Consider the following 16,541-nt stretch of genomic DNA (forward strand, 5'->3'; position numbering starts at 1 on the left):
CAAGTTGATCGCAAGCAGTGAAGCACAGCGCTGGACGCTTAGTTGAATATATCCGCAAGAGTTATTAGTGCAGACAACGGCCACAAGGCGCCATGCTGACTTATTTGCACATCGTGGGATTCGTTTGCTTTTGTGCTGATGAGCGGATCTTGTTGCGTCCCTACCGGGAAGCTAAAGAGAGTGTCGGAAGGTAGATCTAGTCGCACGCCAGTGACTCCCTTTTGAGTGTTTTGTTTTCTAAGAGAGAAATCAGACATGGACAGTGTGTTTCTGCTCTAGAGATGAAGCATCATAGCAGGCCTTGAATTAGGTTTTTCAGAGCTGTTCGGGTGATTCAATTTCTTTTTGCCGTAGTGATGGTTCGAGTATATTTTCCAAGTGAGGTACTCCTTCCTTGTGGAGTACCTGCAAAGTCCTTTGGGCGAGCGCACGGCGCTTCTCTTAGTCTACATGTTTGTTCCTCTCCGTCGAGAGGCAAAAAAATGCACAGCAACATTCTGTAAAAACATGAATTACCCATTTATTGCACTCGCAGTCTCATATCACTCCAGGCATTTCTGTCAAATGGGTCGCTGCGATCACCATCATCCTCATTACTATCATACAAAGCTGAACGCAGTCAGGACTGATTGTACAGCGAACACAGAAAGAAGATAACGCAACTATAAAATTCACACGCCAATGGTAACTACTCAACACGAAATACATGACTTGTGCCTCCTGCAACCTGCTGTCTCTGAGTATTTCCTCGCGAGAAAACCGTAAAGAACCAAGTGGGCTGAACACGGCAAGTAGAGCAGCTCTCTGTCTTATAATGGTGCACACTGCGACGCCAAGGATGTGTGCCATGCTTTAACCTTTTTACATTGCATAGCATAGTTGACTAAATAACTCACTCCGAGTAAGCTCCTCGCTAGGTCACATGACATGAGGGTGCCTTTAGCATTGCCACCAACAGCTGTGGTGGTGCTGCCATGTTCACCACAGCCTTCATGCAGCAATCTAGTCCAAAGTATTTCAGCTCTGCACCTTGTTTTTTTTTTTTACAACCATTAACTTACTCTCAACGGCTTGCGGCAGCACACATATGACTGCACTACGCGACAAACACATATCTGTCCGCTGAGCGCGCGCACAGTACAACACAATGATCACAACATAGTTGGCCATGACTTACGTCACTCGCAGTGCAGCACAGTACAATGCCTTCCAAAGACGAGCTGCTCGTCACAGACACTCGGCTGTTTACTGTGACATGGAATGACGTCCGGCGAGCCTTGTGCTCCTATGTACAATAATGTAGCTAAGGTGCGCTTTTGTCGTGATTTGACATGGCGAATGCTATCATTTTGCCTTTTAGATACTGCTGTGGTTATCGATTCGTTGTTTTTTAAATAAAAAGGCATCGTGAGTCATTCCAACCACGTAGAATTCCCACCGTACACTTATAAGACGCGTACGGCTTTCTTTCTCATATTCTAAACTTTTCGTAGTATTTAGAAGCGCTGTCGCGATGTACACCTCCTTTTGTAAAAGTTCATCGCAATTACTATCAGATTGAGGTATTGAACACTACAGTCATAAAAACATCGAGTTTACAGTAGGAGCACTATGACCCCATGCATGAAATTATCTCCGAAAAGCCCGCAAAATATTGAGCTTTTTTAGATTAACTACGCGAATCTGTCTCGTTAAGAAAATCTCAGTACAGCTTATGTATGCTGGGTGTAGTGGAGCCTAGCAGTGTGCCATTCTTAAACAAAACGTGCTAACGAAGGCAACCGTCGACAATATATCCAATAAGCGCATGCACCCCATATGCGCCGAACAAAGCTCTCAGTATTTATTGACATGGTATGCAAAATAAGTATCTGTATGTACAGAGAAGTTCTAGTGCCTCTACGAACATATATACAATGCCCTTCTGTGGACTGATGGCCGAGTTGTTAGTTATAGAATGTGCTCATGGCTGACCAAACCAGCCTCTAAAACGCTTTTTTGCTTTACGGTATTTACTGCATTCCATTTTCTTTTGAAGCAGTCTTTGATATGTATTCTTCATGTAGCTATTTCATCCCTGCTGACATGTGCCATAAACGTGCAATGAGTGTAGACTGCACCTGTCGCTTGCGTTGAAAAGTCAAAGAGAGATATCACAACGATAGAATTAGTGCAGAACAATACCAATCACCTAACTTGATGCAACGTGTTTGTTTCTTTCATCTCTAAATCAAACAGTTATATTTTTTAACTTCTCCTGCGTCGATTACTAATTGTTTCGTACCTTGTAGCTTATTAGGACTAGTCGGCCCAACATATAGCCGCGCCGAGCTGCGGCCCTCTGCTGCTTAGGTCTACGACTTGAAGGCGCTCTTTGTTCGCATTGGACAAGTGGACGCGAGAAACGTGGAGAGTAAGGTCATTTGCCAGAGCATATTTCCAGAGCTACACTGCGCCGGACTAACGTGACTCCATTTTTTCTTCTACGTCCATCGAGGAAGAAATGCACGCATGCTTGCTCTCAGGTATCGGGCTTGAGCTGGAATTTTTTTCAGCACATTGATAAGCGGTTACACGGAGCCCATGGGCGCGAATACGGCACAAATTACGCTAGTGTACACACCACACACGACAATGAAAGCCACTTAGTGACGCCGTTTTCTCCTCAATGGCGTCCACCATTCCTTCGCTGACACAGCTGTCTAGCCAAGCACGGCCCTTCACGAAGTGTCTGGAATTTTTTCACGGTGAAAATTAGTGGCCACACATCTAAGACAAGGCTGTGTGCGGAAGGTGTCGTTACGAGAGTCCGCAATATCACAATGTTGGCACATGAGACCACTTCCGGAGCACACATCAACAGGTCCCAGTATGACGCCGCGAAGGGCCACACACGGCTGGCGAGAGGGCATCAATTCTCGTCGCACGAGGATTCGTCATCCGAGTCGGAGGAGCCAGGAGGCGTCACGTGGATCACCATCTGCGAGATGTTCTCCAGTCGGCGGCAGGCATCCTCAGACAAAGGGTTCTCCTCCAAGTGAACCTCGCGCAGGGTGCTCACAGAACGCAGCCGGGGCGCTTCCACGTCTGCAATGGGGGGGGGGGGGCGCATACGGCGCTCTTTTTCAAAGCACTTCACATAGGGCATTTTTTCAATGCGGAAAAGCGCAAAGAACGACCAAACACCAAAGAGACAAACAGGCGCCGTCTCTTTCTCATCTCTGGCTCAGCTTACCACGCTTCTGCAATTCATTTGCCTCTCATCACCCGCTGGTTCACCTCCGCGCAGTCTCGACTACGAATGATTGTCCAACAGGTCCTAGCCTCACAGTGTTATCAGGCTCATATTCACAAGTCAGATGATGCTTGTGTTGCAAAAGTGTGATATCAAGTGCCGCAAATACTCGGTCGTAGCTGACAGGCACCCATCCATTGCTCCAGGCCTGCCAAAATGGCCCTATCGCTTTCTTTTCCCTCAAGGCCCCATTTGTTTAATTCTCTGTGGGGCTTTGTCACTCGCTCTGTGATGTAGGCAACAACTCTTGTGCGCTTGCTGTATGCGTTAAGAATCCCAACATTGTGGAAATTAGTATGTGGCCTCCTGCTGCAGAATATCTGATTATCGTGAGATAATCGTGATGCAACAGAGTAATGAAAGCAGCAAATGAAGCACAGATGGCATCAGCTATGCCCATTTCTATGTCTACAGAGTTCACCTGCGTGGTAATTATCGTGATTTGGACGTGAGATACCACAAGGTCTTCCACAAGACCCGTGCTTTCCGCATTTTCTCCTTGATACTTATGAAAAGTATGTTAGAATATTTCTCGCGAATCCCTGTGCTCGTGTATACTATGCCAAGGCAGTGTAGTTGTCATCAGCCGTGTGTTCAACTATCGTCAACAACGTACGCTGCTATGCTAACGGTTTGATATGTAGATATGAAAATAGAACTAACAAAGACCAACGAAGCCAACGTAAACAAGACTTGTCTACTTCGCTGTCATGTGCTTCCATGAATTATGAACCACAACATGCGCTTACCCTGAAACTAGGCTAATGCCTGTACGTAGTGGCGCCAAGCATTTTTCGAGGAGGCAACATCACGGGGTCTCACCGGAGATGTAGTTCTTGCGGGCATCAAGGTATGTAAGCCTCGGAAGGCGGAATATGACCCATGGCATGGACATGTAGTCGTTGTACGATATGTCTAGCCGCCGAAGCTCTGGCATTTCCTTCAGCTCTTCTGGCAGGCTGCTCAGCCGGTTGTGAGACAAGTTCAATTCTGCGCACGCATGGGATGGGAAAGGTCCGCGTCAGCAGCACAAACATGCAATGTAAACTTAGAGCTAAAGGTTATTCGACGAAAAGCTTCCGTTGTTTCTACATGGCACACCAATAACTGCTTTCTCTGAGTGAATTGTTTCAAGAATATTGTCATGGCCATGACTACAGTCGTCATGGCCTGATTGATGAGCTTTTTTTCTAAATCTTGGAGAGCTCCAGAGCGATCAAAAGACACTTCCGCACTACGCTTGCTATACAAAGAAAGCCTGCTAAAAATCGTTTAAATTTGTGTTTCCTTCAAGGAATATTATGGACTGCGTTGAATTACTGTGCGAGTTGTAACACATATTGTTACCCTGTGAATAATAGCGAAAAATGTTGACAAGCAAGTAATATAATTCTCCATGGAAAAATAAATTTGGTGGAGCATAACAGATGCAAACAGCCACGTTTCCTAGTCACCTTATTACTGACTCAGGCACTGTTGGTAGGCTCATACTGCAAACAACAGCATCCACAGGCAAGCAAAGTACACTGCCTTGCGCATGCGCACGCACCAGTGATGTGGGTGAACTTGAGCGGCAGCTTAGGCGGAATCTTGCGGAGCACGTTGCCGGAGAGGTCACAGGCCAGAACGCGAGTGTTCCTCATTAGATGAAAGATGGCATCCGGGAACGACATCAGCTGGCACTCGGAGAGATCTGTACGGACGTAGCAAAGTCAAATTACCATCATTCTTCAGTCAGCCTACCAAAGCGCACATTCCAATGTTTTCCCCAAAGATTCGGAATATTGTGTATTAGCAGTTATTGCTCTCCAAATATTACGACAAATATGACATCTTCCTTGCAACACTCGCGGGAAACTATGCCGCGTACACGTTCCTTACGACGCCTTTTTTTTTCCTAGCCGCAATTTTCTGAAGAACCTGCAGGTCAGCTGTCAGGCCCCTCGTGATCACCTCCATTCGACTCCTGCTTATATTCGAACAATGTGGCAATCAACACTGGCCGATCTATCGAGCTGGCATGTCGACAACTGCTTTCCTTGGTAGCTCACCACCCCCAATAGAGCGGAAAAACAAGCGCACGTGCCGCAGAGACTGGGAAAGACAGGTGTTCTCATGTTTAGAGCTGCGCTGGTTGTACATCAGCGACTAATAGTGATAAACGCAAGCGTTGCCTCTTAGAGCAGTGAAACGAGGGGAGGGTGGGGACGTTATTCTGCTTCCAAAAAAAGACTTGACCTCTAAAACACCGTTCACGAGAGAGGAATGATTGCTTAATCATTGGAGAGACAAGTATGACTTGACTGCATCCAATCGCGCCGCAAATACCTCGTCAACGACTGCCTTTTGTGAGATGGGCCGTGGAGCAGAAGTGGTCAGTGAAGTGCCCCCTTTTCTAAAGCTTCACTCTAAGGTAGCTTGTGCCTTTTCGTGCGCATCCTGTCCCCAAACATCTATCGTCGTCGCTATGGCTCTATTTACTAAAAACTCAGCTCTACGTACTTTCAAGAATTTCATTTGGCAATGCGTTTGGATCAGGAAGTACTGGGCGCGTCGCGTCGAAAGGAGGAACGCAAGCAAAATACTTAGGTCAAAATAAGCCCCAAGTAGTGTCAGCTTTTCCTGGGGTGTTGGAGAAAACTTGAGAAATGCATTTTTGGATTACATCACTACTATTGTGTATGAGTATGGGCGAGGAGGTCAAACGAAAATTTGGCTTTCAAAGGGGTGCCTTCATGCAGCGATACTCCATGCTACCTATGAACCTGGGACGGATAGCAATGGTGATCGCTTTTGATAATGTGGAGCTGAATTTTCAGCCAGCAACGCTCATGCGTCTCTCGTATGCAGTCCGAGTCTCCTTTCTGGGCCGTTTCCCCGAGTGAAATCGGATTCGCTTGCCTGAAATTACCCTGGTGCGCGAAGATTTTATCTTCAACAATAGTGCAGCGTCATCATCATCATTCTGCCACTACCACGCTTCTCGCGCAGCTTACTGAAAGAGCTCGAGGCGCGAACCAGAGAAAAGCGCTCTCCTGGCGGTCTGGATGCCTGCAGCCGCCGCAGCCCCGCTGAGACTTCTAATAAAGTGGCGAGACAACGACACGGCCACGCCTTCACGTCTGTCTCGCTACAGTAGCATATGTGTCCCTCTAAAATCACAGCTATCATCGCAACTAAAACCACAACTACATCAATTCTGATCTACCAAGTTAGCTATAGGAAGATGTTTTTTAGCGTTCACGAATTACTCCAGGATAAGTCTTCGTGGCATCATCGAATGGAAGCTATAATAGTCCAGCTAACGGGCAAAAATTAGTCGCCGTTACTTGCACTGCGCATGAATTATTCACTTTTTGTCCAATAGTACAACATTTCGTAAATGCAGCCGCGGTACCTTAGTAGCTGTGATGTCGTGCTGCTGAATGAAAAGTCGCGGCGGCATTCCCATGTGGGAGGAAAGAAAAATGTGCGCGCTTTGGGGGCACATTAAAGAACCTTAGTTGCCCAAAATTAATCTGCACAACTGCACTACTGGCTTCTTCCTTACTATTTCAGCCCCAACTTTTCAATGCACGCGCAAATTAAACAGTGTCCCGTAGCATGAGAATTTCCTTTCAGTACTACTCAAGCGCCCTAGAAGCTGGTCTCTGAACAATCGTTGATCTGCCTTGACGAAGAAAAGTCCGCTAACCAAAACGTCGGCTCTAGCGGCGTTCCTTATCCAACAACTTCACTTGGAACTCGTTAGGGACACAAAACTAAGAATTTTGGCGTTCTGCTAAGCCAATTCTGCGGAAGTGGATGAAGGGCCGAGACGCTGCTAACAAACGGATTCTTCAGAAGGAAAACCTTCGTCAACCCAAGTGAAAATGTTCTTAGACCCATATTGGCAAGAATCGTACGTCCATTAAAAAGCTCTTATTTCGAAGAAATTCGTGTGGATTTATTTGTAGCGTTGTGCCACAAACGTATGGCCAGCAATTTCCATTCTAGTGTACTTGAAGAGCACGCAACCAGCATGCCACAGCATTGGCGTCTGTCCATCGCTCCGTGGTCGAGCAACACGACGCTTATTTTAGAACGGTGCTTTCGAAACACGCGCCTCAAGACCGACTTTCTTCGAGCTCTTCCCTCAACGTTATTAAAAAACAAAATACGCACCAATATGCGCACATCCATTCGTTTTCATGTGATCGTTTGCGAGCGCCTTGCGTTTTGTTTAGACCGCGTGGTTCTTCAGCCAGCGATGGCATATATCCGCTAAAGAAAGGAGTTGACAAAAATTGGAACCACACGCAGTACTTGAGCAAACGACTCTGAGCACAGCAACCACCGAGGCTGTGGCGCAGCGCGTGTCGGAGTTGCGCAGTCAGGGTCTCGTGGTTGCGAGGCGAGAAAGAAAAATGTTCTTGAACCGGTGCCCGAAACGCAAGCGGCGCGCTCCTGACTGACGCGAGCGCGCGAGAGCCTTGCTGGCACGTCGCATTTCCGGTGCGCTCCCGGGGCTTTTTCCTTTCTTCACTCCTTGCCAAGACGATATTGCTTGAGCGGTTTCGGCACCATTTACCACTACCAGGTGTGCATGTCTGGTGAAATTGTTGCTCAACGGTGCATTGCGCGTCACTACGGCCTCCCCGTGACCCTCAAGCGAAGTGTCCTGGCACAGCTGCAACCACGCAACGTTCAGCAGTGTTTTCTCTCTACTACTCATTTGGCGCAAAACCGTTACAGGGAATCTTTTTATTTTCTTAGTTGGCTCGTTCTGGAAGTGCTACACGGGAGAAAAAGACGAAAGCTAAAAGTCTATTAGGAAAACAAATGAAGAGATGGAACAGTGGCTTTTTTTTTTTCTTTATGGAATAGCGACAATGAAAGAGTCCCACTTGTTTTACTAGTTTTGTTAGAGCATTTTAGGTGATACATTAAACTTGGGAGAAATCTACAATTTCCTTTCGAAAGAAGGACACATATTAGCATACAAGTCACTGATATATGTTTATCAAATGTAATATGGCGTCACATATGTCCTTGTTCCAGTAACCAAGTGCCGATGCCCTCATTGAGTAAAGGGATGCTATGCAGGATGGCCAGAGTTTGGCGCAACTCGGAATCTCTCTGAGCTCTCGCGACGCCCCCTTTGGAACGAACTAATAGTACGAAAAGGTCAAATCCGGCTCTTAGCGTTCTATTGGTTACGATGGAACACGGCGTCACGTCAAGGGCGGTCGACGAAGGTGAGTGGCGTCTTCACACCAGCGGCATCTTCTTTGACTTGTTTGTCGTTAGACTAAGTGTAGAAGTGCACCCATGCAAGAAAGTAAGAATTTTTTTAGTATTAGTACTTTTTAGAAGCACTGCCTGTTTAAATTCATTTTCGAGCGTTTAATTCTTGCACTAAATATTCTTTAGAATAATTAGTACCGTAGCCTCCGAGATTAGCTCCAGCCGAACCCCTTTCAACAGCACGCGGCCGGACCTAATCGCCGAGGCCACATATATCATCATCATCATCACGATCGTCCTCTACCTCCTAGCGCGATGCTTGGCCGGCGCGCCCTCTTTTAGTCCTCTTCTTCATCTTCTGCTCGCTCCCCGAACACGTGCGCCCGGCTGAGTAGCTAATTAGCGAAATGTTAGACCTGGCTAATTAAACTAAGACATGCTATGACCAACCTAATTAAGCCAAGTCGTGCTGAGAGCGAGCTTATTAAGCCACGTCTTCCTGAGAACATACCAATTAGGACTGGGCTAACTAAGACCACCCTAATGAAGCCGTGTCATGCTAAAGCCGGGCTTATTAAGACCATGCTAATTAAGACGCTAACACGACCGAGCAAATCAGGACATTCCTAACCCGCATAGTGCTCATTAAAACTATGCTAATTGCTTGCATACTAATTATGACATTGCTAGTGCAGCCTTATCAAATTAAGGTCATGTTAACTAAGACCATAATTATTCAGACAAGTATATTCAATACCGTGTTAAGTAGGACCTAATTGACAGGCGCCCACGGCAAGGCTCGGACCCGTCCTCCACGTTTTCTCTTGCGAGCCGCACTACTCACACCGCAACGCCAACGAGCGGCCCGATTCAGCTATGAGCTGCGACGTAACTCCATAATATTTGCCGTAACATAATAGTTTACTTTATAATCGATTGAAATGAAAGAAGCTGTATGAGGGTGCTTTGTGCGCGCCCTTGTCTTCGATGGGAACTTTCCATGCTCCAGGTGAAACGAAAGAACTCGCCCGAAACAGGATAACCGCCCACCAGCACGCCTGTGGGAGGCGCGACGTCCACTTGGCCAAGAGATAGTGCGACACTCACACTGACATTGCTGCACTGTTGAAACGTTGGCTGAGTGGCGGCACTGATGCGTTCGCACGCGCTGTTCCTTTCCAAACACCCGCAAACGCCGTACATGCGTTGGTGAAAACATGTGCGTTTTTGAAGCCGTTTTATTGCGTAGCAATTATAGGGACGCCCTCGGCTGGTTTTAGGAGCTGGCTCGCCAGGTTCTTAAGCTGGGGCGAAGTCCCGCGCCGTACGCGTAACCTTAGTTCCAGAGGCGACCACTACAGGCGCAGCTCGCGCGATAGAAAAGTCTTCTTCCTCTTGTTCTTCGAGCGCCTTGATGATAACATTAACGCAGGCAAAACCACATATAGCATAGCCAACAGTAGCATGCGCACGCTCGCGCGCAGCTCGCGCGAAAGAGAAGTCTTCTTCCTATTGTCCTTCGAGCGCCTTGATGATGATATTAAGGCAGGCGAAAACACATATAGCATAGCCAACTGTAGCATGCGCACGCTCGTGCGATAGAGAAGTCTTCTTCCTCTTGTTCTTCGAGTGCCTTGATGATGATAATAACGTAGGCAAAACCACATATAGCATAGCCAACTGTAGCATGCGGTGCTCGCTCCACGCCGGCGCGTGCTCTAGTTTGATAGAAGACCGCTAGAGGGCCACAACCGCAGAGGGGGTTGCGATGCGCGTGCTCCACTAACACCTGTACTTTACCTTATACAGAGCGCAGTCGCCCACGCGCGCGCTTATCTCGTGGTGGGCGCGGTTTGTTCGTCTTCTGCTTTCACCGGAAAGTAATTGAAATTACAGAGTGCACGAACGTCCTTTAGCTCGCTGCTGCGGCCGCGTTTGCGAATGAAGCACGCTGCTGAAACACAAAGAAGTAACAACTGTGACAGTTGTTAGTCCGCGCTCGTCCTGTGTGTGTCTATTTCGTGCTTTTTTTGTGCTTGCGCAGCGCGCTGCAAGTTTCGAGCTGCTTGCCGCTCTTCGCGTGACATTTCAATTTGTAGCTATCGCATTCATTGCTTCGCCCTTGCGGAGAAACTGTGACTTATTTTCACAACGCTGCTTTCGCGCGCTCCGCACTGCCTTCCTGTCATGACCACTGTAGTACGAGCTCGGAGCAAACTCGTGTTCACAGGAAGCTCGGTCTCTCCTGCATAGCACCCCATCCCTAGTTGCCGAAGAGGGCTTTTCAGAATTCCTTTCATGCCTAAGGCATTTTATAGAGAAGGGCTTTACGGTGCCTCGTTGATTACAATAATAGCATTCAGGGGATGGATGAAACAGTCCCATGCGAAAAAAATTTAGCAGTTTTATGAAACTTCAGGTTTCCTTGTGCGGCATCATGTGTTGTACCAAGCTAATATACGATGCTAAGCACCTGTATTGCGCAGAACGAGCGAATTAGCGTGTTCTTGAATACAGAAATTCCGAAATCGTACAATGTATGAAGTGGGACAGCCCTGCCCCAAGTGGGTCCTCCGTGTCACTTTAAGCTACGCCCGTGCTGCCTGGCACCGCCCCTAAACGAAACGGACAAGACTTATGTGGTCTCTGAGGAAGTTCTCTGAGGAAGTTCGACGACATCGTCACTGTGAAAGCAGCACAAACAGACAAGGTCGATACACCCGCTAAATGTTGGCACGGTAAGTAGGGCCACAATGATTGTCATTATGCAGCCAGGATATTGGAGTGAAGTAAGGCAGTCCAAGTGAAAACATGGTGCATTGATTTTTCGTGTCATCGCCGTGCTTCATCACAAAATAAGGGTGCATGCCGGAGATTGTGCAATACCGGGGCCCACCAGCAACGGAGTTGGTGTTAGCGCAGTGCACTACCCCTTGTACAGTAGAAAAGAGCAGGAAGACGCCCACAAGAGGAAGCGAGTTTTTACATGTATAGGGTGAACCTGAAACAAAAGGCTACTTGAGAGTATAACTTGTCTTTATTACCGTACGCAAGCATTACTCTTCCAACAACATGCGTAGAAAAGAGCCTCAATAGCAGCGAGAAACAAAAATTCGCTTTCGAATTATGTCAGCAGCAATGAATGTTAATTTGTTTTATTACTTTATTCTGCCTTCATAAGTTTCCTATGCATGCTTGCTTTCTTTCCTTCAGCGCACTGTAAGCACATATTCTGCAGGAAACAGAAGTGATGTCGATTCTCTCCGTGCTATTTTGCGAACATATGAGATTACTCAACTTTTGGGTTCGGCATAGAATGAAAGAATAGGAGAATGCAAGCACCCTTTACAAACACACGGTGGCGTTGCTGTTTGTGAACTCGCAGTCTAGTGTGGACTGTACTACGAATATGCAAGGACGCACTTAAAGTTCTTCCTTTACTACTGTACCCGGCAAGAAGCGTCATACGCTGCCGGAATTACTTGGGCGACATTCTTCACATTCTTTCTTTGAGGCATGCGCAGTCAATTGCGTGCTTGTTCGAAATGAAAATTACCGCATTCATAACGCAGAATTCCAGGTACCCTGAAACGATGTCAATTCTTTACATCGAAGAGGTAGCGTGTGTCGATCTAATTATAAGCAGGCCGATTCAGTCCCTGTGCATAAAGTGTGTGACTTATAAGCTTTTAAACAGGTATTAGCGCGCCGCCACACCAATTTTTCAATTTCCAGGCATGGCGTTTTCTTGAGACGTCACTCGTGTGATGTGGATTTCTAAGCGTTTGTACCAGAGGATGGGTTTGTGGCGGCACCTGGTGACATCAACCACAAAAAAACGGTGTTCCGGAGAAGTACAGCTTAAGCCCGTTTACAGGGGCGACGTAACCTCTGCTTGGGAGCAGGGTTACGTTACTTTTATAATTGAATTCTTTCCAGAGACTTCCTGATGAAGCACAGCGGCAGACTTGGCCCCCTTTTATGAGCATCTAGTGCAACATTACATTGTGCCGTTAACGAAACAATTACTTCCGCCAAACCATCGGTGCCATTCAAACTCGCATCTTCTCACACCTGTGTTTCGTGACCACAGAGTAGGTGGCCAGACACTGGGTTGGAACTGCTTGGTAAGCCAACTGGTTCGACGCAGCCATATTTTTTGTTCTACGAGCGGTGCACAATCAACATTCAAACAGCGCCATCATAGTTTGTGTTTGTTTCCATTCATTGAAGCCTACTGAAATAACGAGTATGCGCGCTTTCCTTCCCGAATAAAAAAGCGACCTTTTTAGAGGAGAACCAGGATGAACTTTTGCGGCGTGCGGAAAGGCACCATATAGCACTCTTCGTGTGAGCAGCAAAGTTTACACCGCCTCTTCTGGTGACATGATGTGTCGTTCTTTATCTTTGCCTAAGAACTAGTGACTGTACGAAATGAAATGTCACAAACTATTGATAATGCACATATCAAGGCCAAGGTGCACTCAGTAATTTTCAGATGCTGAAAAATGGCAGAGCGGTATCCCTTCAGGGCCACCAGAAATTCACTGCCCTGAATGACACTTCTCTGATAGCGCATTCAAAAGGCTAGGACAGGTGTAAGCCCTGCCTGGGTAGCTGTTCAGGCATTTATGGGTTTCATTTATAGGCATTTATAGGTATTTCTAGGTTCAGGCATTTATTTATTTCATTGTTGGCCCAGCGGGAAGGGTCATCAGAGTGGGCCAGATTAAGGAATAAATATTAGGGGTGTGCGAATATTCGAAAGTTTCGAATAATCGTCGAATATTACATTCGAAATATTCGTATTCGATTCGAAAATCGTGTATTCGAAAAGTTTCGAATATTCGATAACTTCGAGTAATCGAAAAATTCGAATATGCCATTCGATTATCATGCATAAAATAACTCGTCTTCCACATTTCTGCTGCGTTCGTATAGCTAAAAACGTTCCCGAGAGGAGCGAGAAACAGCGTAAGTACACGGAGGCACGATATCTGCCTGCGACTAGCGCCCCAATACGTATGATTTATTGCTGGTGCATCTCCGACGTGCAGCGCTGTTGGCGATCATTTAACCGTACATTTTCAATATTATGTGGCCGTAACGTGCCGCACTACCACTCGTTCACTATGCGGGACCACTTCTGAAGAAAGACAGTGACCCATGTGACTGGTGGCGGACTGTAGGCACCTTCAGATACCCTAGTGTGGCAAAGCTTTGCCCCATGTAACTCCCTATACCAGCCACTTCTGTTCCAAGCGAGCGTGCCTCTTCAGTGGCAGGGGGGGGGGGTGTCTCTGTTAGAAGGGAGCGCCTGCTGCCTGATCATGTGGAGCAACTCATATTTCTTCATGATAACATCTAGTCATTACTTTCATTGCGCCGTGATATTTGCTTCTATTATGATGTGCATTGTGCTAGCCTGGACATTGTGTTCTGGAGATAGCAGTGTATGTTGTGTTGCCAGTCAGGCTGTTAATGTTTTTTTTTTTTTTTCAAATAGCTACACGTTAAATAAAATATTGTTGGGGGCATTTTTCTTTTGATATTCGATATTCGATTCGATATTCGAAGGTGGATATTCGTATTCGATTCGTATTCGAAAAATTTGATATTCGCACACCCCTAATAAATATTCTTTCCGGCTTTTCCACACTCTGATGTGCACTAGTCGTCTTTTCAAACACACTTTTGTAACGCACAGGTCAATACCGATTTCTTGATTATCTATTCGCCTAGTGAACAGGCACACTGCCTAATCATGATGCTAGTGAAGGACAAACGGCATGGAGGAGATCGATTGAAAAAAAGCACGATATGTCCTGCATTAGCTACTAAGGGCACTTGCGTGAACAACTTTCTGAATCCGTGTTGAATATTTCCCTCTTAAATATGCACCTAATTTAAGTGCAACCATCCTAATTTCAAAATCCCTCAATCGGCTACTGTCTCATCTTTGGCTACTCGATACTGAATAATGTAGTTCATATATTACTGACTCGTTGAACACTGTAAAAACAGTACCGGGAGTGGGGCATGAACCACTGTATACGATGGAGATCCCTAAACATCAGCTACCAGTAAGGGTTGTGAAGCAAAGCTACCGTGTAAGCAGACCTGATCACCCTCGAATGGCACCTCTGTTGCCCAACTCACCAATGTCACGTCATTTAGAGCTGCTATTGAATGCTCTTAGCAACCCCATATTTTTTTCTGTGATTGTGTGCATTGTTACCCACCCCCTTCTGTAACGCCTTCCAGCCTCGTCACATGACCTGGCGCTCTTTGGCCATCAAATGGCCCTTGCGCTACAAAACACCATATATCATCATAATTCCAGCCTTGAAGTGAATAGGTAAATAAATAAATACCAGATCTAGGTAAGCATTGTTTCCTGGAAGCCTAGTATAGGACCAGCGCATGGCACACAGCCTGAGGATCGCTTGCACGAAACAGTGTCAGCCCTGTTTGTGCAAGGGACCTTCCTTCAATTATCTAAGAAAACCTACAGCACGGGCTGTCTCTTTCACGTTGTGTTCCCTTGGTTGAACGCACTCCAGCTATGGCCGGCTGTGTGAAGTGCGCAACCGCCACCTAAGTGCGGTAAGCGCATTTATGTGAGTTTCTTGAATGCTTGAATATCCGATAAGTTGTGATATGAAACAAAGGCATGCAAATACTTTCGTGGCGCTTGTCACACGGAGCACGGAACATCTTTAGACACTGTCACCGGGGGCATTTCCAGCAACCGTCCATCTTTGGTAGCTCAGGTTCGCATACCGCTGTAAGGGCTCTCGTATACGCTAATGAACATTGCAGGAACGTCCACTTATCGAAAAAAATAGCATTGTGCTTCCGTCGCCGCAAGCCTTCTGAGTGACACGGCTTCAAAAAACTTGGGCGATGGCTGCACATAAACGGGACAGCCCAAACGGAACACGCGCTTGCGCCCACTGCCGTCAATGGAAGGGTCGTATATATTTACTCACCAAGATTCTGGTTCTCTGTGGCGTCCGTGCATCGATGAACAACCTTGATGACTGCCTTACCGGCGCCACCGACGATGTCAACCTGCTGCTGTGAAGGGGGAGGCATTTTCTCAGAGCCGGCGAAGCACACGCTAGCACAGATCAGGCACGTCTAGTGAGAGACACAGCGGACGAACGGCGTCTTGCAAAACACTAGCGAACGCGGAGCCACCAAAATGTGGCTGCTGTGTTGACGGGACGACGATTTGCTTTCTGACTCCGCACCCCGGGCTCGCCCAAATATAAACCCGCGGCCAAAACCCGCTCGTCCTCTTCCTCCGGAAAACCGCAATCAGCTGACCTCGGACCTAAGCCAACGACGAAACACCCGGGGCTCTGATCCTGGAAGGGCCTTGCCCATCTCTTTTTTTCCTCCCTTCATCTTCGTGCTCTTGCTGGCTGACGGCTTTTTTTTCTTTGTCTCTTAGTTCAGGTCGGCAGCCTTGAAGGACCTGGGGTTTCGCAGACCGCGTGTTTGCTCCTGTCTTTGTTTCTTTCGCCTGGCATCCACGCAGCCGCACTTCTCTCTGCCGGGTGTCACAGGAGGTCGAGCCGGAATTAGAAGCGTAGGGAACACCTCGCGTGCGCAAGCAGCGCGTCTACGCTGCACGTGACGCACTCAGACTGCTCGGCTCACGTCCATTGAACAAAGCAAGTTACGACGCACTTCCCGCCTCCACCTCTGCGCTACGGGAGCACGATGCTCGCTTCTCCGTAACATGCGGCTTTCATCGCAACTTTTAATTGCTTGCCAAAGGCTTTCCACAGCACGGTCCCTCGTGACGCAAGCCCTTCGAGGAAATGACGGCTCTGACAAGACACCCTAATGGATGCACCTTTGGCCATCGCCCCTGCTGCTCAGTGGAAGCCCGCAATATGATTGGAAGATCCAGTGGCAGTGACAAGCGGTTCATGTAGCTGCCACTCCATTAGGCTAACGGGCATTTCTGACGGAAGTCACTGCTACTTGTGGCTCAAAGCCAGTATCG

The 16,541-nt window shown here is 47.3% G+C and overlaps 1 protein-coding gene across 1 annotated transcript; it reads right to left on the minus strand.

Moving 5' to 3' along the window:
• Positions 1 to 495: 495 nt before the first annotated feature.
• Positions 496 to 15,727, minus strand: LOC119389525 (leucine-rich repeat-containing protein 20). The gene is made up of 4 exons (XM_037656836.2): positions 15,514 to 15,727; positions 4,845 to 4,988; positions 4,118 to 4,285; positions 496 to 3,087 (listed from the first exon to the last, which is right to left on the minus strand). The coding sequence occupies exons 1-4, from the start codon at positions 15,617 to 15,619 to the stop codon at positions 2,912 to 2,914; spliced, it is 594 nt and encodes a 197-aa protein (XP_037512764.1). The 5' UTR covers positions 15,620 to 15,727; the 3' UTR covers positions 496 to 2,911.
• Between the last annotated feature and the right edge of the window lie 814 nt (positions 15,728 to 16,541).

Source organism: Rhipicephalus sanguineus, chromosome 1 (genome assembly GCF_013339695.2).
Source record: "Rhipicephalus sanguineus isolate Rsan-2018 chromosome 1, BIME_Rsan_1.4, whole genome shotgun sequence".
Classification (NCBI taxonomy): Eukaryota; Metazoa; Arthropoda; class Arachnida; order Ixodida; family Ixodidae; genus Rhipicephalus; species Rhipicephalus sanguineus.